Raw genomic sequence first — 26091 nt, 5'->3', positions numbered from 1 at the left:
TCTCATCTGTGTCCAATCCTAGTACCATAAAACTAACAAGAACAAACAAAAATAATTATGATAAAACTTTCCACAAGTTCATTAGTGAATATGGCTGCTTCAGAAAGAAAAAGGAAACACAAAAGAAGTGTACCAGCAAGTTTTACATTTCCTTACTGTTCCACAATGCAGAAGTATCTCAGTCTGGAAACAGATTTATTATTATAGATAATATATAGTATTATGGATTAATTTAGGGATCAAGAAAAGTACATTGGATTGATAAATGTGTGGAGACAGGTTGCCATTGTTACAAAGACTACTCAAAATCAGATCCCATCTTCATATTTCACCATGAGTTGTTCCTTTGTATTCAGATGAGGCCTCAGAATAATAATGTAGCATTTGGGGAAAAAGATGCATCCCAGTAAGCCCAAACTGGAGGCCAAGATGGAGAAGACCTGCACGGCAACCATGTATTTCCCCTTTGTGCTCAGGTAGGTGGGCACAAAGGACACCCACACACTGCAGAACACCAACATGCTAAAGGTGATCAGCTTGGCCTCATTGAAGGCCCCAGGCAGCTTCCTGGCCAGGAAGGCCACCGTGAAGCAGATGGCGGCCAGAAAGCCCATGTAGCCAAGGGCAGCATAGAACATGGCGATGGACCCTTCGTTACATTGCAGTACAATCTCTCCAGGCTGGGAGTGCATGTCAGAGTCTGGGAAGGGGGGAGCGATGCCCAGCCAGAGTGTGCAGATGCCCACTTGAATACTGGAGCAGGAAATTACAATGGAATTGGCCAAGCTCTTCCCCAGCCATTTCCTCATCCTGCTCCCTGGCTTTGAGGCCATGAAGGCCACCACCACAGTGACAGTTTTGGCCAGCACTGAAGAGACGGCAATGGAGAAGATGACGCTGAAGACCGTGTGTTGGAGTAGGCAGGTCATCTTCTGGGGTTGACCAATGAATAGAAAAGAGGAAAGAAAAGAAAGTAGAAGGGAGATGAGCAGAATGTAGGAAAGGTCCCGATTGTTGGCTCTGACCACTGGAGTTCCTAAGTATTTAATAAAGATTCCCAAAATCAAACTCGTGATTAGTGTGAAGAAAAGAGTAAGGACATTTAGGATGATCCCCAAAGGTTCTCCACTGGACAGGAAAGTGATATGTTTGGGAACACATCGATCTCCGTTCTTGTTTGGATGTTGATCTTCAGGACACGTGTGACAATGACTTGCATCTGAAAAGGACATATGAGCTTCAATATCATCACATCTAGTTTAAAACGATGAACCAACAATGCATAATAAGGGTGGGGGCAAGGAACTTTCAGAGTCATATTGCACTCCTTCATTGTAGATTGTCTTCAGTGTAATCCTTCAACCTCACCCAAAGGTTGTACGTGGAGAAAGTGAAAGTATCCCAAAACAAGCAGGTCTATGTATATAAATGACAATATCTCAATGAACAAGCCTACTTGGAAATAAAATGCTATATATATGCTGTATTTCTTGGCTCCAAATCACTCTGACAAGCAACTGCTCGTAAAAATATGTACAGAAATTTTCACATCATTTAACAGAAATATTGAACGTGTTTAAAGTGTGCTTCATCAGTAGACAAAGCAATTACAAATTGGACGAACCCTCAAATAGGCAATAAACTCAACTAGGATAAGTCTCAAATTCTTTTATCGGCAACGATTGGAATTACACTTAAACAGCTCTCTCCAGCGGTTAGTAATGAACAGGAACTGCTTGTTTTTGAAGAAGAGTTGGTTCTTATATGCTACTTTTCTCTACCTGATGGAGTCTCGAAGCAGCTTACAGTCGCCTTCCCCTTCCTCTCCCCACAACAGACACCCTGTGAGGGAGGTGAGGCTGAGAGAGCCCTGATATTACTGAAGAAGAAGAAGAGTTGGTTCATATACACCGCTTTTCTCTACCAGAAGGAGTCTCAAAGTGGCTTACAATTGTCTTCCCTTTCCTCTCCCCACAACAGACACCCTGTGAGGGAGGTGAGGCTGAGAGAGCCCTGAGATTACTGAAGAAGAAGAACTGGTTCTTATATGCTACTTTTCTCTACCCGAAGGAGTCTTGAAGCAGCTTACAGTTGCCTTCCCCTTCCTCTCCCCACAACAGACACGCTGTGAGGGAGGTGAGGCTGAGAGAGCCCTGATATTCCTGTTGGTCAGGTCATGCAGCTGGTTGCATGTGGAGGTGGAGCGGGGAATCAAACCCCGCTCACCAGATTAGAAGTCCCCCCTCATAGTCAGGACACCAAGCTGGCTCTCCATCAACATGGCTTACCTTCCTGAATAGAGATTGCTCCTTCCACACATGGAGCACAATCGTAGCAGCACAGAGGTTCTCCTTCCTTAATCAGCTTGGCGTATCCAGGTGGACAGCTTGGAGTGCACCTGGACTGAGGCAGGGTCTAGGCAGAAAGACAAGGAGTACTAAGTGAAGTATCTTTGGGGCCTTGTTTTGTATGTCCGTGAGCTTGATCTGTAGAAATAACTGGATCGCTTGTCCCCGGTTAATGTACCGTCATGTGAACCCGATCTTCTTTTAGGGCAGCATTTTTTTATTCACAGATGCATGAAATGGACACGGCTTTGGTGCCCATACTTCAGCAGTTCGGCTATGTCAGAGCAAATGACAAAGGAAGGGTTGGAGTCCTTATGCTAGAGGTAGGAGACAAAACAATGGCCTCTTTTAATGGGCTCTTTTGTGCTCTTCTTTTCATTGTCTGTCCCCATTCCTTCGTGGGTGGTTTGGGCAGCCGTGTTCCGTATCACGTGTAGTTTCCGGGTCAGGGATAAAGGAAGACCCACATAGAGCAAGTTACAGCAATCTAGCCGGAAGGTGACCATTGCAAGGATCACTGTGGCTAGGTTTTCCGGGGCCAGCTAGGGTGCTAGTAACTTTGCCTGGCCAGTGACTTCCACCTCAATAGATAGGGAGACATCAAGGATCACTCCCACATCCGTGACAGAATGTGCAGCCTGAAGCTGCACCCCATCAACACAGGAAAGATGTATTTCCTCCCCTGTGTGGCAACAGTTTGGTCCTTTCCTCCCCAATCACAGAACCTCCATCTTTTGAGGATTTGGGGGCTTTGCCACTGTTTTGTGGTGTTTTTTTTAACCCCCCCCCCCCCCCGCCTTGAGGGGTGTATTGGACTGGAAGAAAACATGGGATTTGTTTTTTAAAAATCCTATATCTGAATATTTCACTTCTATTGGGATCTGGAATTTTTTGGGAATCCCAAAATAGACCCAAACCCAAAAATATTTCCAAAACATTTGCTCACTCCTAAACAATTTGGGATCCAACACTGAAGGCACATTATGAAATATCCCCAGTAAAGCTATGCAGGCCTGACAGTGCCTGGATTGGAAACTTGAACGGGAGTGGAACGACCTCCAAGGTCGTGACCTTCCACATCTACCTCTAGATCAGGGGTAATCAACCTGTGGTCCTCCAGATGTTCATGGACTACAATGCTGGCAGGGGCTCCTGGGAATTGTAGTCCATGAACATCTGGAGGACCACAGGTTGACTATCCCTGCTCTAGATGATTCTCCTAAAAAGACACAGAAAGATAATGAGAAAGACAATGGACGCCACGGAAGCTTTTGTGTCCCAGGGCTCATGCTGGGTGCTCTGGGTGGTTGGTGTGAGAAGGGGATGCTTCTTGAGCAGCAGCAGAAGAAGGGTTGGTTCTTATATGCCGCTTTTCCCTACCTGAAGGAGGCTCAAAGCGGCTTACAGTCGCCTTCCCTTTCCTCTCCCCACAACAGACACCCTGTGAGGTGGGTGAGGCTGAGAGAGCCCTGATATTCCTACCCGGTCAGAACAGTTTTATCAGTGCCGTGAGGAGCCCAAGGTCACCCAGCTGGTTGCATGTGGGGGAGCACAGAATCGAACCTGGCTCGCCAGATTAGAAGTCCGCACTCCTAACCACTACACCAAACCGGCAGGATTGGCCCGGAGCTCTGACTGCACCCAGAGACTACCCTGAACGTCGTTGATTGCCCATTCCCAAACATTTCTCCCATCCTTCTTCTCTCTACTCGTTCTTCATGTTGGCAGACTACAGAATGATTTGGCATGAATGACATTTAACACGGTATTAAGAGTTTTTATAGTGCAACAAAGGTATAAAATCCTCCCACCTCATTAAACCATTTCGGCCACACAATGGCGTCGTCATCGATGGTGAACCTGGTCCCTGTGGCAGCACGTCTCTCCACACTCCCCACTTTCACTCTGACGGCTGACCGATTGGGTGTGGCCACCCAGTTCACGATATCGAAGTCAACGGCCAAGTCCCCGTTCTCATCAACATAAACTCCTTCCATGGAATTGTTGTAGGACCGGAAGTTTCTCAAGAAAGGATGAAGCTAGAGGGACAAATGAAGCAGCAGGATTTAGAAATCAGGGAAGTCATGTTGGTTTCTAGCCTTGCTTATTTGAAGTTCCAGACTCCGATGGTTCATGGCCTTGGCCAATGGAATCCAGACTCAGAAATGTCTTTTAAAAAATCTTTTGAAAGCATTGATCTAATGTCCTTTTCTGGGTCTCCTTTTTCAGCTTCAGCTTTTTGAGAGAGACTAAAATAATAGAATCATAGAATCATGAATCATAGAATCATAGAATCACAGAATCATGGAAGGGGCCATACAGGCCATCTAGTCCAACCCCTTGCTCAACGCAGGATCAGCCCAGAGCATCCTAAAGCATCCAAGAAAAGTGTGTATCCAACCTTTGCTTGAAGACTGCCAGTGAGGAGGAGCTCACCACCTCCTTATGCAGCCTATTCCACTGCTGAACTACTCTGACTGTGAAATTTCCCCCCCTGATATCTAGCCTATATCATTGTACTTGTAGTTTAAACCCATTACTGCGCGTCCTTCCCTCTGCAGCCAAATTGCAATCCTCAGCATAGTGACACACTTTCAGTTCCAGTGGGGCATTTCTGAGTACACTCCACAGTTTGAATCAGGCATGTACCTTTGGTTTTTCATGCCCCAGGAAGAATGGTGTTTGCTGGCAGGGGCTCATGGGAATTGTAGTCCACGAACATCTGGAGGGCCACAGGTTGACTACCCCTGCCATAGACCGCCTGGGGGAACTCTAGGAACAGACTAAGGACATCTGAATGGTAAAAGGCTGAAAGCATTAAAAAGGAGAAATATTCTTTCACCCGAGATATGACACCCTTCTGAAATTCGCTGCTACAAGACGTGGTGGTGGCCACTGGCTTAGATGAATTTAAAAGCGCTTGGACAGATTGATGGAGGAGAGGACTTTGGTTGGCTGATCTACATGACACCTGAAGGGGGCTTCTGGGTTCACAGGTTGGCGTTGATTAGTAGTCAGCAGCTGAATGCTATCCTCTGTGGGACCTGCTTGGGGGCTTCCCCTTGTCATGTGACCGGCCACCGTTGTAGACATGGGACTTTATAGACCGTCGGTCTGACGCAGTGTAGCTACTCAAATATTCTTCTGTTCTTAGAGAAAGTCAGCAGGTCCAGGAGCGGCAGGTAAGAAATAAGAAGAAAACAAATACCTGCCATGGCTGCAGATTCTGAAGTCTCAGCCAGCCTCCTCCCAGCTTCCCATTAGATCTGGACAAGAAGGCAGCATTCAAGGCATGGGCCACCACCTGGATCGCGTTGTAAATCCTGTGGCTGTCTTGAGACAGGATCCCTTCGAGCTTCTCAGGGGCCGGGGTCTCCAGTTCCTCTTTCTCTCTGCATCTGACCCAGCCTTTCACACTCAATGCAGGTGCTGAATGGAAACAATCAAATGATCCCATCCCAATTTTCTCGGCAGTATATAAAGTGGATAACAAACTTTGATAGTTGGTGTTCATGTTTGCCTGGGCCAAAAAGGTAAAGGAACCGTGAATGTGCTGGCTTGCAAACATCCTGAAAAACTGCATCATGCTGCGGTCCTTCAAGAACGCTGTGATCCAGACTTTTCCTGCAATGGAGTTTTGTGTTTTCTCAGCTAGTTGGATCAAAATCCCAAGTGTTATCACGGTACCGGAGTCTCCGTGGTAAATAAATACATTATATTTTCTCTGCATGAAAGGCGAATATGAATGGAAACGGAACCCCTTGTCCCCTCTGGTGATTTCCGGGATCCGTTCTGTGAAGGCAACACAAATCCCACTCCTGACAACCGTGGCGGTCAAGGTCCTCAGGAACCATTCTCCTTTGGCATTATCTAGAGCAGCTAGACCAATCCACGTCCATCTGAAATGGAGGAGCATCTTCACAATCCCCCCAAAATAGGAGTCTTGCTTTGGGGACATCCCGTACAAAAAAGGCAACTGAGTCTCATCTTTGAGCATATCATTATCAAGGGTATAACTGATCTAGTCAAGAAAAGCAGAGATATTCCTCTTCCAGACATTACCAATAACAATTCCAAAAAAATATTTTGAACAATGGCTGAAAGACATTCAAGCCTTTCTATGGAATGGGAAGAAATGTTGGATTAGGTTTTACATTGTTAATGGATTCAAAGGAGAGAAGAGGTCTCCCACTCCCTGATTTCCAAATCTATCATGAAGCAGCCTCACTGACTTGGATAAAAGATTGGATTCAACAAGGACAATAAAGTATTAGACCTAGAAGGGTTCAATCATAGAATCATAGAGTTGGAAGGGGCCATACAGGCCATCTAGTCCAACCTCCTGCTCAATGCAGGATCAACCCAAAGCATCCTAAAGCATCCAAGAAAAGTGTGTATCCAACCTTTGCTTGAAGACTGCCAGTGAGGGGGAGCTCACCACCTCCCTAGGCAGCCTATTCCACTGCTGAAGTACTCTGACTGTGAAATTTTTTCCTGATATCTAGCCTATATCGTTGTACTTGTAGTTTAAACCCATTACTGCGTGTCCTTTCCTCTGCAGCCAACGGGAACAGCATCCTGCCCTCCTCCAAGTGACAACCTTTCAAATACTTAAAGAGGGCTATCATGTCCCCTCTCAACCTCCTGTTCTCCAGGCTGAACATACCCAAGTCCCTCAACCTATCTTCATAGGGCTTGGTCCCTTGGTCCCAGATCATCCTTGTTGCTCTCCTCTGTAGCCTTTCAATTTTATCTATGTCCTTCTTGAAATGAGGCCTCCAGAACTGCACACAGTACTCCAGGTGTGGTCTGACCAGTGCTGTATACAATGGGACTATGACATCTTGTGATTTTGATGTGATGCCCCTGTTGATACAGCCCAAAATGGCATTCGCCTCTTTTATTGCTGCATCACACTGCCTGCTCATGTTTAGTTTATAATCCACAAGTAGCCCAAGGTCTCATTCACACACAGTGTTACCTAGAAGCATATCCCCCATCCAGTAGGCATGCTTTTCATTTTTCTGACCCAGATGCAGAACTTTACACTTATCTTTATTAAATTGCATCTTGTTCTCATTTGCCCATTTTTCCATTGTGTTCAACAAACAATTCAGTTGGCATGAATACCTTTGGCATGACAAGGATAGAATTCATAGTGAATTTGCAGCGGTAAAAAAGGCGTAGATAAAATTGAAAGGGTATAGAGGAGGGCGACGAAGATGATCCGGGGCCTGGGGACCAAGCCCTATGAAGATAGGTTGAGGGACTTGGGAATGTTCAGCCTGGAGAAAAGGAGGTTGAGAGGGGACATGATAGCCCTCTTTAAGTATTTGAAAGGTTGTCACTTGGAGGAGGGCAGGATGCTGTTTCCGTTGACTGCAGAGGAGAGGACACGCAGTAATGGGTTTAAACTACAAGTACAACGATATAGGCTAGATATCAGGAAAAGAATTTTCACAGTCAGAGTAGTTCAGCAGTGGAATAGGCTGCCTCAGGAGGTGGTGAGCTCCCCCTCACTGGCAGTCTTCAGGCAAAGGTTGGATACACACTTTTCTTGGATGCTTTAGGATGCTTTGGGCTGATCCTGCGTTGAGCAGGGGGTTGGACTAGATGGCCTGTATGGCCCCTTCCAACTCTATGATTCTATGATTCTAAAGAACAATGCATTATGAGAAATTTAATTATGGTATGGAAAAAATAGAGACAAAGACTTGAACCATCTACTCCATTATGCTTGTCACCAGAAGAAATGCTTAGGAGGTCAGGAAAAAGTTCTAAATCAGATTGGTTTACATATAAAGATCTGAATTGTACTGAAGGAAGGAACTTCAAATTATGATCTCAAAAGGGGACCTCATCTTTATTCCCGAACCTCTTGAGACCTTGGCCAGCTGATAACATTCTGCAAACCCCATGGTTCAGACAGGCACCTGTGGGGTGGGGTGGGGTCCTATTTAGCACACTCTGTTCTAAAAGCTATGAAGCTGATGAATTTAGAAGGGGATAAATCAGCTTAGGTTGGCATTGCTTGTCTCAGGCCCCTTTACCCTCAGACCCTTATTAATATAAGGAGTTAAATTGGCTTAGGATGGCATTGCTTGACTCAGCCCCCTACCACCTAGGATACATACCTGAGGCATTTTGTAGATGCTTAACGTGGTGGAAATCTGCTTAGAGGTTTCAGAGTTGGCCCCTTCAACCACAGCCAAGAGCTTATGCTGTCTTCCACAGCTGTAGTTCGGAACAGTTCTCTGTCCCCCAGACAGCAGGTCCATCACTGCATCAGAAGTCATTCTTGCATTAATATAATTCTCATAGATGTTGTACCCCAGTGAAATGTTGGGTAAGAGACTGGAATGTTCATTGATTTGCTTGGTGGCAAACATGAAAGGCAGGAAGTCTGTATATTTCAAGGCATCGAAACTGCAACATAACATGCAGGTTACATTTCACCTTGTGTTCAGTGCCAGAATCTTGCTTCTTTTCCATTCAGGGCCTTTGCAGGCAACAAAAACCTCAGCATCTTTTCATTAGTACAACTTTTCCTTAGTACTCCAGCGAGCTCATGTCCATAGCCCGCAAAACAAGAGCTGATCCTGACATTGTCAGAGGACGTTTGTGCTGGAAAAGAGTATTACCATTTCCTTTCTGAATACAAAGCAAAAGAGGGCTCTGGTCAGTCCCAATCCTGGTGCAGGGGAAACCACAGCCTTCAAAGAATGAAATCTTCATAGCATAGCTTAATGAAGTTAATAATCTATCCTGGGGCACGATTGCAATTTTTCTGGCACTTGCTATACTGAAAGTGACATGCTGTAACCCATGGAACCCTACCTCTGAATGGTCCCAGACCCTGGATTATAACTAGTGACAACCAGACACTCCGGACTGTATTCTATGGTGCTAGAAACCCTGAATCAGCACCTATAATAACAGCACCTATAATAACAGCCTAGCCCTGTGTGCCCTTCAAGGAAATCTCTGAACTTTGGCTCTGGCCTAGACATAAGGCCAAAAAGCCAGGCCAACCTGTCTTTGCAAATCATCAGTGGAGTTTGGTATGACTGGCTGACCTCATGAACCCAGCATCCTTGAAGCCATGAGAAAACACAGGTCTGGTAACTTTGAAGAGCATCCTTCTGACTCCCCCCCCCCCCCACCTCACCCCACTAAACATGCAGATCCCGGAAGAAATGTCTTACCTTTGAAAACCCCGTTCCTATTCACCGAGCATGACGCCAGCTTGCCAATAGCATTATTGCTCTCTATAGTTTCCAGAACATTCTCTTTTATCACTTTGATCTAGGGACAACCTGGATAAAATCACCCTTTTGGTTCCATATCAAAGGGATTATCTGCACCTATTGGCCAAAGCCTACTTTTGCCCATGTCACTTTTACCACGTATCTAGCTAAGAAAAGGGTACAAAAACCCTTCCTTGGAGCCCCTAGAGCAGAGGTAGTCAACCTGTGGTCCTCCAGATGTCCATGGACTACAATTCCCATGAGCCCCTGCCAGCGTTCGCTGGCAGGGGCTCATGGGAATTGTAGTCCATGGACATCTGGAGGACCACAGGTTGACTACCCCTGCCCTAGAGCACTCACTCACTCGCTCCCCTCTACTGATGCCTGACATGGAGGCTGGTCCATTTGTGTTGCTGACCCTCACCCCACCCCCAAGGCATCCAACTTCTACCATCTGAGCAAGATAGGTCATTGTATGATTTCTGCTGCCCCTTTCCCCCTCAGAACTTAGCCATATCTTATTGTTTTCTGCTGTAATTGTTAGTGTTGTTCTGTATCTTATTTCTTAACTAAAGCATACGCCTTATTATTAACAGTATTTGTCGTCTCCCGTGGATTCCTACAAGGATTAATCATCTTGTTAATACTGCAGACAGATCTTGCTATTTATCCCTTTTTTGCATAGCTAATTTCCTCAATTTTGATCAGACTATTAAGGGATAAAACGAGCATTTCGCTTAACAATGTGGGGCGATCTCATAGGGCTTGGAAGAAAGCCAAATAGATAATTATTTTCAAAATGTTGCCACTTCTGAAGCTTTCGCTGGAAAGGCTGGCCCTTCACTGAATGAACCGGGTAAATCATCAGCATCCTACGCTGGGACTCAACCTGTGTGCAGCTGGAGGGGATACGTCCTCAGCTGATACTTTCCAGGAGATCCCTTCCCAGCAGAAGCTGAAACCAAACCCCCTTCTACATTAAAGTGACCAGAATTCTCGGGCCGTAAGGCGGGACGTGCCACTGCGGTGGCGGCATTGTGGCGGCAGCGTGGCGGCAGCGTGTGCAGTGGTGGTGGCACAGCGGTCCGGGTGTGGGTGCGGCAGCAGCGGCGTCCTCTCTCCCTCCCTCCTACCTTGTCCTTGGTGGCTGTGCCGGGCGGCGGGAAGCTCTGTGCACAGTGCGTCCTCCTGCCCCATGTGTAGGGTTCGTGCCCAGCCTGCCCTCCTTCCCTTTCTCCCTATGGCCAAGGTGGGCTCTCCCGGGCTGGGGAGGGAGGGTGCGATGCCGACTCCTGATTTAGCTCATACCTGAGTGGCCTAGTGCTTTTCCCTACTTTCTTCAATTTAAGCCTAAATTTTGCAACAAGAAGCTGATGGTCTGAACCACAATCGGCTCCTGGTCTTGTTTTTACTGACTGTATAGAACTTTTCCATCTTTGGCTGCAGAGCACATAGTCAATCTGATTTCTGTGTTGACCGTCTGGTGATGTCCACGTGTAGAGTCGTCTCTTGGGTTGTTGGAAAAGAGTGTTTGCTACGACTATTGTATTCTCTTGACAAAATTCTACTAAACTGTGCCCTGCTTCATTTTGTACTCCAAGGCCAAACTTGACTGTTATCCCAGTTATCTTTTGGCTTCCTACTTTAGCATTCCAATCCCCCATGATGATAAGCACATCATTTTTGGCTGTAGCTTCTAGAAGGTGTTGTAGGGCTTCATAGAACTGGTCAACTTCATACGTAAGTATAAAATGATATAGTTGTTCTTATGATTAACTACGTTCTACAGGGGAAAAGAGAGAAAGCTGCACTGGCATTTCCTTCCTAGGTGAGCCCAGAAGAATGATCTTAGCCCCAGGCAAAGGCTTTTGGCAAGTTAATACATTATTATATTGAATAGTTGAGAATGAGCACTGGACATTGCAGCATGGGAAACAACAGACTGGGCATATGGGGATACCTAACACTGTACAAAAGACAATACAGATGCATAAAGATGTAAGAAGAGCTCTCCTGGATTGGACCAAATGTTCTTCAGGACAGTGGATCTTATATTGGCCAATAAGACAAAAACACAATAGAATTTTCCCAGAATGGATCCCAGAAAACAGGGCTTGTCCATGGTAAGAAGAGCATAGAAGCAGAATACCACAGAGTAGCTATAGATTCATCAACACATCATTATCTTTACTTACGTAAAAAATCGAATAACTGGAGGCACGGAGAAATTGTATGAGTTAAGCACAGAGTCTGCTGTAGAAGTGATTCCACCAATGACCAAGTCCCCTGGCCTATAATAATTCAATGCATAATCTAGCTCACGATCAGTGATTATATGGAATGGGCACTTTGCCTTCAGCGCCCTGCAGGAGAGATGGGGCAGCAGCCCAAGGAGCACCAACAGCAGCAGGGACATCCTGGGTATGTTTGCTGAAGCTACATCCCTAGTGATGACTCTCAGCCCCATATCCCACTAACTAGAAGAAGACAAAACCTCTTCTACCACCAAGGATTCAGGGACAAGGGCCGGTCTAGTTGGAGCCCACCTCTGGCTTCTGATCCAACAGGATGACTCTGAATCTTGCATCAGGCTTGTCTCCCACCTGCCCAGGTCCTCAGGAGTTATTTGTTCAGCAGCCTTTTCAAGCTCAGTTCAAGAAGTGAGGGGATGTTGTTCTTCACTCTGGTGGTTCAATTATTGTCTCCAAAGGTGATGCCGGGACAAATCCCTTGAGTATTCATAAGAAGAAGAGGAAATTACCATGATTTTCTTCATTAGAAGGAAAAGTTCCATGTTTAGGTGACTCCATGTGTGGGAGCATGGCTGCAAAAAACATGTTTGTGAATCTCATAGTTGTGGCTTTCTACTTTTTAATGGGTCAGATAAATGTTGTCAGACTGACTTTTACGGAATAAATGCGCCCTGTAGCCTAGCTGGTCCATGGCTATGGACTGGGTTGTCACCAATATGTGGATGACACCCAGTTCTACCTCCTAATGGATGGATGGCCAGACCCCCCAGATACATTTGCCAGCTGTTTGGAATCAGTGGCTGGATGGCTCAGGCAGAGTTGCCTGAAACTAAACTCCTCCAAGCCGGGGGCCTGTGGCTGGGGAGGCAAGGGTAGGATCAGGAAGCGCGCCTCCCATGTGTGGACAGGTTGCAATTGACACTGGCACTTGTTGCCAGGAATTTGGGTGTGACCTTTGATGCTTCCCTTTGTATGGAGGCTCAGGTCACCAAAGTAGTCCAAATGGTGTCTTTTCATCTGTGCCAAGCGAGGCTACTAGTGCCCTACCTGTTTTGAGAACACCTGGCTACAGTGATTCATGCTACAGTCACTTCCAGATTAGACTTCTGTAACTCGCTCTACATGGGCCTGCCCTTGGTTCTGATCCAGATATCACAGCTGGTACAAAATGCAGCTGCAAGGGTCCTCACTGGGACATCTTGGAGGGTCCATATTCAGCTGGTGATGTGTCATCTCCACTTGTCACCAGTCTGCTTCCAGATCAAGTTTAAGGTCCTGATTTTAACCTTTAAGGCAATACACAGCCTGGGCCCTATCTATCTGTGGGATTGCTTATCTGTTTATGCTTCCTGCAGGGCTCTTTGATCTTTTGGTATGAATCTACATACTTGGGAACTGCTTATCGAAAAAATAAATTGTATATGTCTTATTGTTACCTACCCTAATCTAACCTGCAAAAGTGGGGTATAAAAAATAAAGTTGTTGTTGTTGTTGTTGTTATGCTTGTTGCCCCTCAGGTGCCAGGGTTGGGAAAGCTCCATTGGGGACTCCTGCGTCCCAATGCCTTGTGGAACTGTTACCCAAATTGGAGGTCCACAGATTTTGTGATATTTGTGATATTAATTGGAGACTTAGAGAGATGTGGATAAATGTAGGATATTTACCCGTATATACCCAGATATTCCATTAAGAAACTGTTACTAAACCCATCTGAGGTAACTGGAAAGCTGTTTTACTAAAGAAAATTAAAAGGAGTATACACACAAAAAAAGTCTTAAAACATACTTGCAGAAATTAAGGAAAATTAGAAGTGAATGGGAATAGTGTTAGGGTAGAGGTGATTGATGCCATCATGACATGATGAGGGAGGTCTGAGGGTTCAGAAGAATGGCTAGTGGTTCATAGATGGAAAGTAGGTGGTATATGCAAGTAGGTGGTATATGGAGAATGCCCAGCGAGGTACTCTACTTTTATAGGAAAATCATAACCTTGGGCTAAGTCTTGGCAATCCAGCCCCTAAAACAATGTACTGATGACATTTTATGTCTCTGACAAAGAAACTATAAAGCTATAAAACATGAGATGGGTCTGCCTGGTGAAAGGACAATTGTTACCAGAAATACACGCACATGTCCAAGACATGTGTCCAGGACATGTGTCCATAAGCAGTGAAGAATTGTTTTGCAAGAGGTTGGTAACATAGTGTTTGGGATCATTTGTCAATGTTTATGAAGTGATTACACCCCTTAGAACTCAAGGCAGACAACCGATAGTTATGGTAAAATAACAAGCAACCTTTATTGGAAAGAAAATAATAAAAGCAAATAGACAAACATATATTTAGCACACTAATAGTCAATTGGATAGGAAATTCAAAGGGGGGAAAGGAGTGCAATTATATTTACCAGTCTTGAAGAGTAGTTAAGGCAGAGATAGGACATGGCCAACCAGCAGCATAAAGGGTGATCAGAAACACAATTTGGCTTGGCAAAGCCAGTGTTTTTATATCTTTTGGGGAGGGGGGGTCATGCTGGGCTCATGATGGGGGCATGATAGGAACAAGATGAGTGCATGATGGAATTTTCTAGGAGTGAGAAGTTGTTAAATTGCCCGGCCGGGTCTGGAGATGGGTCCTAATGGGCTCAAATAAAGGAAACCATCATGTCTCAATGGGTCTAGCTGTTGGATTGGGGAAGTGATTTCTCCTGGCAGATTGGCTATTTTTCTTCACAATTAACCTCCCCTTTGCTTTGCTTTTAATTCTCATGATCATCACTAGCACTGTTTTCTCCCAATACCACAATGTTATCTGCATATCATAAGCTGTTAATGTTATTTCCACTAATTTTCACTCCACTTTCATCTAAATTGAATCCAGTTTTCCTTGTTGTATGTTCTGCATACAGATTGAAGAGATAGGGAGGTATTGCCGATTGGAAGCCATTTTGTTTCCCCATATTCTGTCCTAACAGTGGCCTCTTGTCCTGACTATAGGTTATTCATCAAAACGATCAGATGCTGTGGCACACTCATTTCCTTTAAAGCTAACCAGAGCCTTTCATGATACACACAATCAAAAGTTTTGCTGTGACTGATAAGACACAGGTGATTGTCTTCAGAAATTCTCTTGTATGCTTCACTGGCCAATGTAAATCTGTAACATGATCTCCAGTGTCTTTTACTTTTCTGACTTCAGCTTGAGCATCTAGCATTCGACGTTGCACATGCGGGAACAATCTTTGCTGTAAGATTTTGAGCATCATTTTATTTGCATGTGAAATTAATGCCATGGTCCAATAGAGGGTAAAACAGAGTCTAATTTATCACACTACAAACTGGCCAGTATCTTTTCAGTTTGCAAGCTTTCTGGTCCAGATGAGGATCCAAGAGTATAGAAATGCACTGGGCCTATTCTGCCTTTGAACAGGAGATAGTCTTAGCTTCTGCCAAGAACTGGAATTTCTCTGTCTGATGGTTGGTATGAAGTTTGCTGAAGGATGCTTTAATGGCTCACAAGCACTGCCCATCATGTTAGTCCAGATCTGGGGTGATCTCCTGAAGTCACAAAACATCTTTAGACATTGGTTCAGCTCAGTTCCCTGGTTACCTCCTCATGAGACGTCATTTCATTGTGACTTTTTATATGGGTTTTATAATTGCTCTTGTTACTGTGTTTTTATGATGTTTCTTGCATATTGTAACCTGTCTTAAATTCAGCAAGAGAGAGAAAGGTGGCTAATAAACCTATTATATAAATAAAGTAAATTATTTCCTAGCAAGGTAGACCATGGTTTTATGAACTGATCAATAAGAGACCTTTCTTCTGTACCAGTGTTCTCCTTGGGCATGAAGCTATAAGGGATTTATAGAGGTGACAGTAACAAAGTTCAGTTGTAGCAAATAAAGTTGGGATCATGCTGTGATCAAACGGGTGATGCATTGATGCAAACTAACCTGTGGATATCGTGTTATTATATACTCAACTTTGTTGTGCTGCTTCAGACAGACCAACACGGCTGCCCACTTGAATCTATTCACATGTAACCAGTTCTTTTCATGATATATGTGAAAGGAATTGAGATTTCTGCTAGGTAGTAGCTTAAGGGCTTGGATTCCAAAGAAAAGGACATTGGTTTCATTATGCATAAAAATTACTAAAAATGCAAAAGAAAATGTTTTGTCATTAGATGTTCCTTTGTATTCAGATGAGGCCTCAGTAGAATAATGTAGCACTTGGGAAGAAAGATGCATCCCAGTAAGCCCAAACTGGAGGCCAAGATAGAGAAGATCTGCACGGCAACCATGTATTTCCCCTTTGTGCTCAGGTAGGTGGGCACAAAAGACACCCACACACTGCAGAACACCAACATGCTGAAGGTGATCAGCTTGGCCTCATTGAAGGCCCCAGGCAGCTTCCTGGCTAGGAAGGCCACCGTGAAGCAGATGGTGGCCAGAAAGCCCATGTAGCCAAGGGCAGCATAGAACGTGGCGACAGACCCTTCGTTACATTGCAGTATGATCTGTCCAGGCTGGGAGTGCATGTCAGAGTCTATGAAGGGGGGAGTGATGCCCATCCAGAGGGTGCAGATGCCCACTTGAATGCTGGAACAGGAGATGACAATGGAGTTGGCCAAGCTCTTCCCCAGCCATTTCCTCATCCTGCTCCCTGGCTTTGAGGCCATGAAGGCCACCACCACAGTGACAGTTTTGGCCAACACAGAAGAGACAGCAACTGAGAAGATGATGCTGAAGGCAGTTTGTCGGAAAAGGCAGGTGACTTTCCTTGGCTCACCAATGAACAGCAAAGAGGAGAGAAAGGAAAGCAGGAGGGAGATAAGGAGAACAAAGGAGAGGTCCCGATTGTTGGCTTTGACAACTGGAGTCTTAAAGTATTTAACGAAGAGTCCTAAAACAATGCCCGTCATTAGGGTTAAGATTAGCGTAACGAAAATTAGAAGGATTCCCAAAGGTTCTTCATATGATAGAAAGGTGATCACCTTTGGAATGCATTGATTCCGGTCCTTGTTTGAATGCTGATTTTCTGGACACTTATTGCAATGACTTGCATCTGAAAAAGAAGGAAAGATACAAATGCAAGAAGATGAAAGAAGGTGCAAGAAGAGACAAGAAACTGGTAAGATTTTTAACTGATCTTGGAGGAAATTGATATTTTGCAAGTACACTCCGCGTAGGGTGTATCTCTTACTGTTTTAAATATCTATGGTGTATTTCAGAATTGGATATAAATATGGAATTGATGTGCTGATTTTTATTCTAATGCCTTGGGGTGGGGAAAGTTCCGGCATATTTCTGTTCTACCAAACACTCTCATTCTGTGTCAGAAAAGAGAAATAATTAGAGAGCAATTACTTCCCATTTTTATTGCATTCTGTTGTATTCTATTGTACTGTGGCCTGTATGGCCACTTCCAACTCTATGATTCTATGATTCTATGATTGTATATTTCTATTGAATCTAGTACATCAAGATAAATCATTGTAACTAACAAATCCTTTATTTTATACATATTAGATGTTACTAAGTTACAGCTGATATAGTTTGTCGTTTCCATATTTCCCTTCTGTGGTGTCCTTTCTAAAGGTCTTTGATGGGACCAGGAAATCCTCTAAGGTCTATTAAGGCCTCTATAGAATCATCGAATCATAGAGTTTGGAAGGGACCTCCAGGGTCATTGAATTCAATTTGCTGCACAGAGCAGGAACTCACAACTACCTGCCCACCCAGAGTGACCCTAATTTCATGTCCAAGTGATCCCTCCACCAAAAATCTCCAGGATCTAGCCTGGAATGTAGGAAATTCACCTACCATCCCACAGCGGCAATTAGCAATTCCCTGGGTGTGCAAGGAAGGGCCACAGAAGACAAACACGGGCACATCCCTTCCTGCCCACCCACTCACAATCTGCCTAAGTTAAGAAAATCAGCATTTTTGTCAGATGACTATCTAGCCTCTGCTTAAGAACTTCCGAAGGAGGAGAACTCACCACCTCCCAAGGAAGCCTGTTCCACTGAGGAACTGCTCTAACTGTCAGGAACTTCTTCTGGATGTTCAGCTGAAAATTCTTTTGAATTAATTTTAACCCATTAGTTCTGATCTGACCCTCTGGGGCAACAGAAAACAACTCTGCTCCCTCTTCTATATGACAGCCCTTCAGGTATTTGAAGATAGCTATCATATTACCTCTTAGTCATCTTCTCTCCAGGCTAAACAGACCAAGATCTCTCAACCTTTCCTCATACGACTAGGTCTCCAAACCCCTCACCATCTTTGTAACCCTCCTCTGGATATGCTCCAGTTTCTCTACATCTTTCTTCAGTTGTGGTGCCCAAAACTGAACACAGTGCTCCAAGCGAGGTCTAACCAGAGTGGAGTAAAGTGGTAACATCACCTCACGTGGTCTGGACTCTCTACTTCTTTTAATATAGCCTAAAATCTCATTTGTCTTTTTAGCTACCAAGTCACACTGCTGAATCATATTCAGAGTCTGGTCTACAAAGACCCCTGGATCCTTTTCACATGTACTACTGCCAAGACAAGTCTCACTCATCCTATAGTGGTGCATTTGATTTTTCCTACCTAAATTCAGAACTTTACATTTTTCACTAAAAATTCCTTTTGTGCATGTCTAAATCCATTATTTTAAAATCCATTATTATAAGAAATCCCCCAAAAGGAGTAAAATCTAACAGAGTTAGTAGACTTCTAGAAGCAGAACAAGCAAAGAGATATGCCACCAAAATTTAGAAAAAATGGAGATGGTTATCTTCTTCCCACTTTCTAACTGCCATTGAAATTCTCTCCCTTGGAACCCTCCAAGGACACCTCCATCTTTACGTTCAGGAGTGCCCCCTCCCACTCAGGATTCCTAGGTCCTATAGATCAGGGGTAGTCAACCTGTGGTCCTCCAGATGTTCATGGACTACAATTCCCATGAGCACCTGGGCTCATAGGAATTGTAGTCCGTGAACATTTGGAGGACCACAGGTTGACTACCCCTGCTATAGATCTCCCTTTGGGTTCCTATCTGTGTGGGTCTTTCACAACCTGTCCTCCACAAATCTGCCTAATCCCATTTTAAAGCTGTTTTATGCTTGAGGCCAGGCAAGTTTCAACATGTTCCCCCACCCCCAATCTTTAGAATGTGTCTTGGTGAACGCTCCTTACCTTCCTGTGTGGAGATTGTCCCTTCCATGCATTGATCACAGTTGTAACAGCAAAGAGGCTGGTTTTTCTGGGTCACCTTGGCATATCCAGGATGACAGTATTCATTGCACCTAGAAAGAGGTAGGGTCTGATGCAAAAAAACAAGGAAGGTCAAGCAAAAGAAAAATGTTAGGGACATTTGTGAGAATGGAAATGATGTGTGGCATGAAGGTTAAGCCCTATGAGGAAAGGTTGAGGGACTTGGAATGTTCAGCCAGGAGAGGAGGAGGATGAGAGAGGACAGGATGGCTGTCTTTGAGCATTGTTATGGATGTCAGGACCCTGCCCTATGGGTTGGCATGCTGTTATGAACAACCAATGTCACTCACCAATAATCTAGGTTTATGCCAAGCCAAGCACTGTTAAATTCTGCTACAACCCTCAGTACTGGATACCACAGAGACATCAACTGGTGTTACTGTGTAATTATGCCATATGGCCTATTATGCACGGCCGCTGAAACGGCAGCATGGAGAACGCGGAGGAGGAAGAAGCGAAGCAAACTGCTTACACATAGGATGGAATGCAACGGCGGCAAAACCCAGAGTATCTGATTATGCACACGGCTACTCCGGAGCCGCTTCTGGTTGCACCCTGGTCCCAGGAAGTTCCACTTTTTTCCACATCTCGCTAACTCGGCTTTTTCGGCGGCATACGTTCACTCTGCGCCCGGTTGCTGTCTGCAGCGTGCATAATTGGTGATTTTAGCTGCCGCCATTCCACCCCGAATGCGGACCTTCCACTCCGTGCCTAATGGGCCTATGATGTGAGCCTCATCCGTGAGTTTATACTTTAAACTAATTGGATAGGAATCATATATCATATACAGGAATAACGAAATATCAGAGTGCAAGGGACGTTAAAAGTATTCTGTGAGAGATCTGGTTTCCCTACCTGGTTGAACCAACCGGGCCACACAATGGCTTCCTGGTCGATAATGAGCGTTACGCCTGAGGAGTCCTGTCCTCCTACACTCCCAACTTGCACGCCAACAATGGACCCATTGGGGAACGCAGTCCAGTTTATAATATCAAAGTGATTGGTCAGGTCCCGGATCTCATCAAAATGAGCTCCCTCCCTGGAAATATTGTAAAACTGCATGTTCCTAAGGAAGGGATGGAGCTAGAATGACACACAACACAGGAGCATTAAGAAATTCCAGAAAACCACGCTGAATATTTAAAACAAAAATAGCAGCTTCATTAGGTATTATTTATTGGATGGATTTATATACCACTGCTCTCTGCAAGCTGGCGGTTCGCAATCACGTAACATACAATATCAAAGTCAATAAAACTATAGCAATAATAGCAAAAACCTAAAAACAATTCTCACAGTTTAAATTAGAAGAAGAAGAAGAAGAGTTGGTTTTTATATTCCATTTTTCACTGCCTGAAGGAATCTCAAAGAGACTTACCATCGCCTTCCCTTCCTTGCCCCAAGACAGATACCTTGTGAGGTAAGTGGGGCTGAGAGATCTTTCAGAGAAACTGCTTTGTGAGAATAACTCTAATGAGGATTGTGACTGGCCCAAGGTCATCTAGTTGGCTGCATGTGGGGGAGGAGTGGGGAATCAACTTAGCTTTCTAGATTAGAGGCCTTGCTCTTAACCACTACACCATACTGGGTGATACTAGCTACCGCCATGTTATGAAAAACTTCTGCTGCCCATTTTCACAGGGTAAGCCTCTATTAAAGGGACAGGACATTTTTCTCCAGGCGCCTATACATGTCTCCATCATCAGTCACCAGAGAAGCATCACTAGAAGAAGAAGAGGTCTGCTGACCAAGGGAATGAGGTCCCATGGTGGACTCCATTGCTGCAATCCAGTTAGAAGAAAGGAAGGGCCACAAATGTCCCATGACTGAACCCCTGCTTAAGGAGGCCCTCATGTAGCTGAGGCTTTCCTGTAGCAACAGAGGCTAAGAAAGGGGCTGCAGTAAGCAGGAAACAAGTGATGAGGTGAACCTCACCTCTCACAAGCAAGACGGGATTCAGGGCCTACCAAAATGGAAACATGCGTGCATGCCAAATCAGAATCGCTAGGATTTGTGCAACAGTTCACCTCACGAATCACAATCTGGATCCAGAGTTGAACAACTGTAATGGGTTTAAACTTCAAGTACAACGATATAGGCTAGATATCGGGAAAATATTTTTCACAGTCAGAGTAGTTCAGCAGTGGAATAGGCTGCCTAAGGAGGTGGTGAGCTCCCCCTCACTGGCAGTCTTCAAGCAAAGGTTGGATACACATTTTTCTTGGATGCTTTAGGACAGTGGTCCCCAACCTTTTTATCACCGGGGACCACTCAACGCCGGGGACCACTCACCGGGGACCACTCAACGCCTTTTACTGAGGCCCAATGGAGGGGGGAGGTAGTTTACTCCTCTACTCTCAACCACTGCCCTAACGCTCTCTGATCTCTATGGTAATGTTTAAACATCCCTTCAAAATATGATACAGACACGCCACAACAATGAAGTGTGTTGTAAAGGGCTGGGGGGGATGAAGTAAAGAGCCGGGGGGGGGGGGGAGAAGGCGTCCTTTGGGGCCCACCTCCAATTAGTCGAAGGACCACATGTGGTCCGCAGCCCACAGGTTGGGGATCGCTACTTTAGGATGCTTTGGCCTGATCCTGCGTTGAGCAGGGGGTTGGACTAGATGGCCTGTATGGCCCCTTCCAACTCTATGATTCTATGATTCTAACTGTCTGTGAAAACATGTGGGAAAAGGAATACCTGCCAAGGATGTAGCCTTTGATGTCCTAGCCATTCTTTGTCCTTCATCATTATCAGATGGGACCGGGAGGTATAAGCAGCATTTAAGGCATGAGCCAGAGACTGGATAATTTTGTAAAGACTGTAGCTATCCTGAGACAGGATTCTACCCAGCAGCTCCTGGGATGGCATCTCCATGTCCTCCTTCTCTTTGCACCTTGTCCAGCGTTTCACAGGCAACCTGTCTTTGGAAAGGAAACAATGAAATGCTTCCCCTCCAGTTTTGTTGATAACAGAGAGATATGAGTCAAAACTGGAATATTTGGTCATTGTCTGGATCAAGAACAAGGAGCCATGGATATGCCGGATATCAAAGACTTCATAAAACCACGTCAAACTGAGGTCATGTAGAACTGTTGTGATCCAGACTTTCCCAACTCTGCGCTTTTTGACCATTTCAAATTCTTTCATCAAGGTTCCCAGGACAATCATGGTGTAGGAATCCTCGTGGTAAACAACCACATTGCATGTTCTTTGCGTCAGAAAGTCAACCAGATTGTCCAGCAATACCTTGTCCAGCTGAAAGGTTGGTATCTTTTGTGAGAAGTAAACACAAATGCTCTTCCTGGTGACCATGGGGGTGAACGTGCTCATAAAGTTCTCTCCCATCTCGTTGTCTGGAGCCAGGAGACCGATCCAGGTCCATCTGAAATGCAGGAGTATTTTGAGGATGCCCCCATAATGGGATTCTTGTTTCGGGACCATCCGGTAGGAAAAAGGGAATTGAGTTTTATCTTTGGGGACATGGCTGGCAAAACCATAACTGACCTAGTAAGGAGAGGAAGAGAGAGGTGTGTTTAATATGAACCACTCTGAGCCGTAGGGGAGGGCGGTATATAAATGTAATTAAGAATAATAAATATATATACTGCCCACCCATAAGGCTCAGGATGGTTTACAACACGGTCTAGGAGACAATACACAAATAGAATCCATACTAAAAATGAATCTCAATAAAATTGCATCGACATTATTAATCATTGAAATAATTTAAGCCATTTAAGCACTTTAAATTTAAGCCATTTAAATTAACAGGTTGGCTGGACCTTAACTGGCTGACTCTTGATGTACCCATTGTGCATTTCTGCTGGGGGGTGGGTGCTGGAGGACCCAGTAGATGTTATCAGCTTACTGGCCCTAATAAAAACTCGGTGGAAGAGTTCCGTTTTGCATGCCCTGAAGAACTGTGCTAGCTCTGACAGGGCCCAGGTCAACTCTGGGAGCTCATTCCACCATGCAGGGGCTAGGAGAGAAATTGTCCTGACTCTGGTTGAGGCCAGATGTACTTCCTTGGGGCCAGGGATCACTAGCTGGTTGGCTGACCTTAATGGTCTCCAGAGGGGGGGGCATAGGCAGGTCTGGGCCCAGACCACCTATAGCCTTAAAAGTAATTACCAAAACCTTCAACCTGATCCAGAATTCAACTGGTCACTAGTGCAGCTGCTGGAGCACAGTCAGAATGTGGCTCTCAAAGGTACTCCTGTGAGGCCCCTGGCTGCTGCATTCTGGACCAGTTGCGGTTTCTAGAGCGAGTTACAGAAATCCAGAAGTTACCATCATGTGGATCACTGTGGCCAGGTGCTTTTGTTTCGAACTTACGGTACTGGTTAACCGGAGAGCCAAGGAAGACAAGAGCCTGGGAGACGTGTGAACGGATCTCCTGTGCATTTTTAAAATTTGTAAATGGTAGCCTTTCTTCTCCTCCGATTTGGACTGTGTCCACCAAATGTGTTGATCAACCCTTCCCTTGTGGCTGTTTTTGCAACCTCAGTTGCTCCCTGGGGCTGCCATTTGCCTTGTGGGATTGTGTCCACTGCTTGGGTCGTAACCTCGTTCCAGATGCCTGCTACATCACAAAACCACCCAACCACTGCCATCCTTCCAGAGTCCTAATTTATGTGTTCCTATCTTCTGAGGTTAGGTGGGGGGCAACCAGGTAGAGGGACTTCTCAGTCATGGCACCGAAATTCTGAATCTCTCTCCTCTGATAGACTAGGGAGAGGAATGGGAAGGCGACTGTAAGCCGCTTTGAGTCTCCTTCGGGTAGGGAAAAGCGGCATATAAGAACCAACTCTTCTTCTTCTTCAGTAATCTCAGGGCTCTCTCAGCCTCACCCACCTCACAGGGTGTCTGTGGTGGGGAGAGGAATGGGAAGGCGACTGTAAGCCGCTTTGAGCCTCCTTCAGGTAGGGAAAAGTGGCATATAAGAACCAACTCTTCTTCTTCTTCTTCTTCTTCTTCTTCTTCTTCTTCTTCTTCTTCTTCTTCTTCTTCTTCTAGTTTGAACTCTTCTGTTGATATCTTCCAACTGCGGGTGAAGGCTTTATTGTTGTTTGTTTTGCCTGGTTTTCCCCAGCAATCTCTCCTTCCTGTCCTGTTTTTAACTACTTGAGTTGTGTATTTTTATTTGGTTCTGGTGTACTTTTTATTATGTATGTTTTTAATCTGTTAGAGGCTTCGGTGGCTCTGATGAGAAAGGCAGGGTAGAAATTCTGTAAATGAATAAATACTATTTCATTGGGTTTGCCCCAAATGTGTTAACCATTAGATTGAGATTTAATAAGATGTATTTGTCTATGGCCATAGGCCTTTACAAAATAAAAATATAAACAACACATTTGCAAGATATATGTGATAATATAAAATAAATGGCACCTTATAATAGTTTTACTACATAAAACCATAAAACATTAAAAGCAGCAGACACACACACACACACACAAATAAAATTGTATTTGCAGTTGTACTGACAACGTTGTTTCTTATTTTCCTTGCTGCCAGGGCATACAAGGACATTTCATATGTCACATAGTCATCAGAATCAGACAAGAGATGGATTATCTTCTCAGTAACAGAATCTGAAAACAGACCAGATAATATCTCAGCAAGAAATTTGGCCATAGGTTGTACATCAAGTGGGCAGGTTAACAAGAAAAAATGCACATTATTAGGAGAGCTCCAGTGTGCACACATCACATAGTACAAACACTTCATACCTGTGGGATCTTGTAGGAGGCCAACATGGTTGAAATCTGGTTGGAGATTTCTGAGCCAGTCCCTTCCACAATGGCGATCAGGTGCTTCCGTCCACCGCAGTGATAATTGGGGATGTTCTTCCGTCCGATAGAGAGAAGGTCTACCATGGCGTTAGAAGTCATCCTTTCATTAAAATAGTTCTCGTAGATGTTGTAGCCAAGCGTGATGTTGGGCAGGAGCCTGGGATTCTGGTTGATCTCGTGAATGGCAAACAAAAAGGGCAAGATGTACCAATATTCTATGTCACCTAGGCTGCAAGGAAACAAGTATCGCATTTGCATCTTCCGTTCAGGAGCAACATGCCAAATAAAACCCCAACCTCCTCACCTATTTCCAGCAATCTCCCCCTTCCCATGCCTCAGGGGAAAGTCCAGGGGTGCCATCAAAAGATGCTTACTATAGATCAGGGGTAGTCAAACTGCGGCCCTCCAGATGTCCATGGACTACAGTTCCCAGGAGCCCCTGCCAGCATTCGCTGGCAAGGGCTCCTGGGAATTGTAGTCCACGGACATCTGGAGGGCCGCAGTTTGACTACCCCTGCTATAGATGTTTAACCTGGAGGTGCCCCTCAGATCTTCCATGTCCTGGCCTCAACCAAAGACATACATCTTTATAACAGCTCTAGCTGTAAAAATCTTCTGTCGTGAAGGTATTTGTTGTAAGTTGTATTGTTTTTGAATGCCATTAAAGGTTTGCATATTATATTATTATTATTATTATTATTATTATTATTATTATTATTATTATTATTATTATTATTTAGATTTATATACCACCGCATTTCCTAGGAACCCGCGGCGGTTCACAGAATACAACAGTAAAATACAATAAAGGGAAAGGTAAAGGTATCCCCTGTGCAAGCGCCGAGTCATGTCTGACCCTTGGGGTGACGCCCTCCAGTGTTTTCATGGCAGACTCAATACGGGGTGGTTTGCCAGTGCCTTCCCCAGTCATTAGCTGGGTACTCATTTTACCGACCTCGGAAGGATGGAAGGCTGAGTCAACCTTGAGCCGGCTGCTGGGATCGAACTCCCAGCCTCATGGGCAGAGCTTTCAGACTGCATGTCTGCTGCCTTATCACTCTGCGCCACAAGAGGCTCATACAATAAACCCCCATAAAACCCCAATTTACAATAAAAGAAGGAAGTGGTCAAAAATACAGATAATCTATCCCATCCCACCTTGTTCAGACGGTTCAGATGGAT

General features: G+C 44.9%; 2 protein-coding genes across 2 annotated transcripts; both read right to left on the bottom strand.

Moving 5' to 3' along the window:
* Window positions 1–308: 308 nt before the first annotated feature.
* Window positions 309–8737, bottom strand: LOC143834241 (vomeronasal type-2 receptor 26-like). The gene is made up of 5 exons (XM_077330894.1): window positions 8483–8737; window positions 5557–6369; window positions 4160–4387; window positions 2289–2415; window positions 309–1219 (listed from the first exon to the last, which is right to left on the bottom strand). The coding sequence occupies exons 1-5, from the start codon at window positions 8735–8737 to the stop codon at window positions 309–311; spliced, it is 2334 nt and encodes a 777-aa protein (XP_077187009.1).
* A 7264-nt stretch (window positions 8738–16001) lies between these two features.
* On the bottom strand, window positions 16002–24873 carry LOC143834484 (vomeronasal type-2 receptor 26-like). The gene is made up of 5 exons (XM_077331312.1): window positions 24847–24873; window positions 21812–22618; window positions 19966–20193; window positions 19033–19159; window positions 16002–16915 (listed from the first exon to the last, which is right to left on the bottom strand). Exons 1-5 carry the CDS (start codon window positions 24871–24873, stop codon window positions 16002–16004), a joined length of 2103 nt encoding a protein of 700 aa, XP_077187427.1.
* Between the last annotated feature and the right edge of the window lie 1218 nt (window positions 24874–26091).

This window comes from Paroedura picta, chromosome 3, assembly GCF_049243985.1.
Source record: "Paroedura picta isolate Pp20150507F chromosome 3, Ppicta_v3.0, whole genome shotgun sequence".
Lineage (NCBI taxonomy): Eukaryota > Metazoa > Chordata > Lepidosauria > Squamata > Gekkonidae > Paroedura > Paroedura picta.
Note: the sequence above shows the minus strand (reverse complement) of the source record. Positions and strands in the feature narration are given on the sequence as shown.

What these genes read in the sequence shown, in the direction of transcription:
- LOC143834241 (XM_077330894.1), bottom strand. Translation starts at nt 8,737, where the DNA reads ATGTTTGCCACCAAGCAAATCAATGAACATTCCAGTCTCTTACCCAAC. An exon ending in GCATCTACAAAATGCCTCAG is followed by an intron (nt 6,370 to 8,482) that starts GTATGTATCCTA and finishes TTTCTTGACTAG; the next exon opens with ATCAGTTATACCCTTGATAA. An exon ending in AGAATCTGCAGCCATGGCAG is followed by an intron (nt 4,388 to 5,556) that starts GTATTTGTTTTC and finishes TTGTCCCTCTAG; the next exon opens with CTTCATCCTTTCTTGAGAAA.
- LOC143834484 (XM_077331312.1), bottom strand. Translation starts at nt 24,873, where the DNA reads ATGTTGGCCTCCTACAAGATCCCACAG. An exon ending in CCTCCTACAAGATCCCACAG is followed by an intron (nt 22,619 to 24,846) that starts GTATGAAGTGTT and finishes TCTCCTTACTAG; the next exon opens with GTCAGTTATGGTTTTGCCAG. An exon ending in GGCCCGGTTGGTTCAACCAG is followed by an intron (nt 19,160 to 19,965) that starts GTAGGGAAACCA and finishes TTTTTGCATCAG; the next exon opens with ACCCTACCTCTTTCTAGGTG.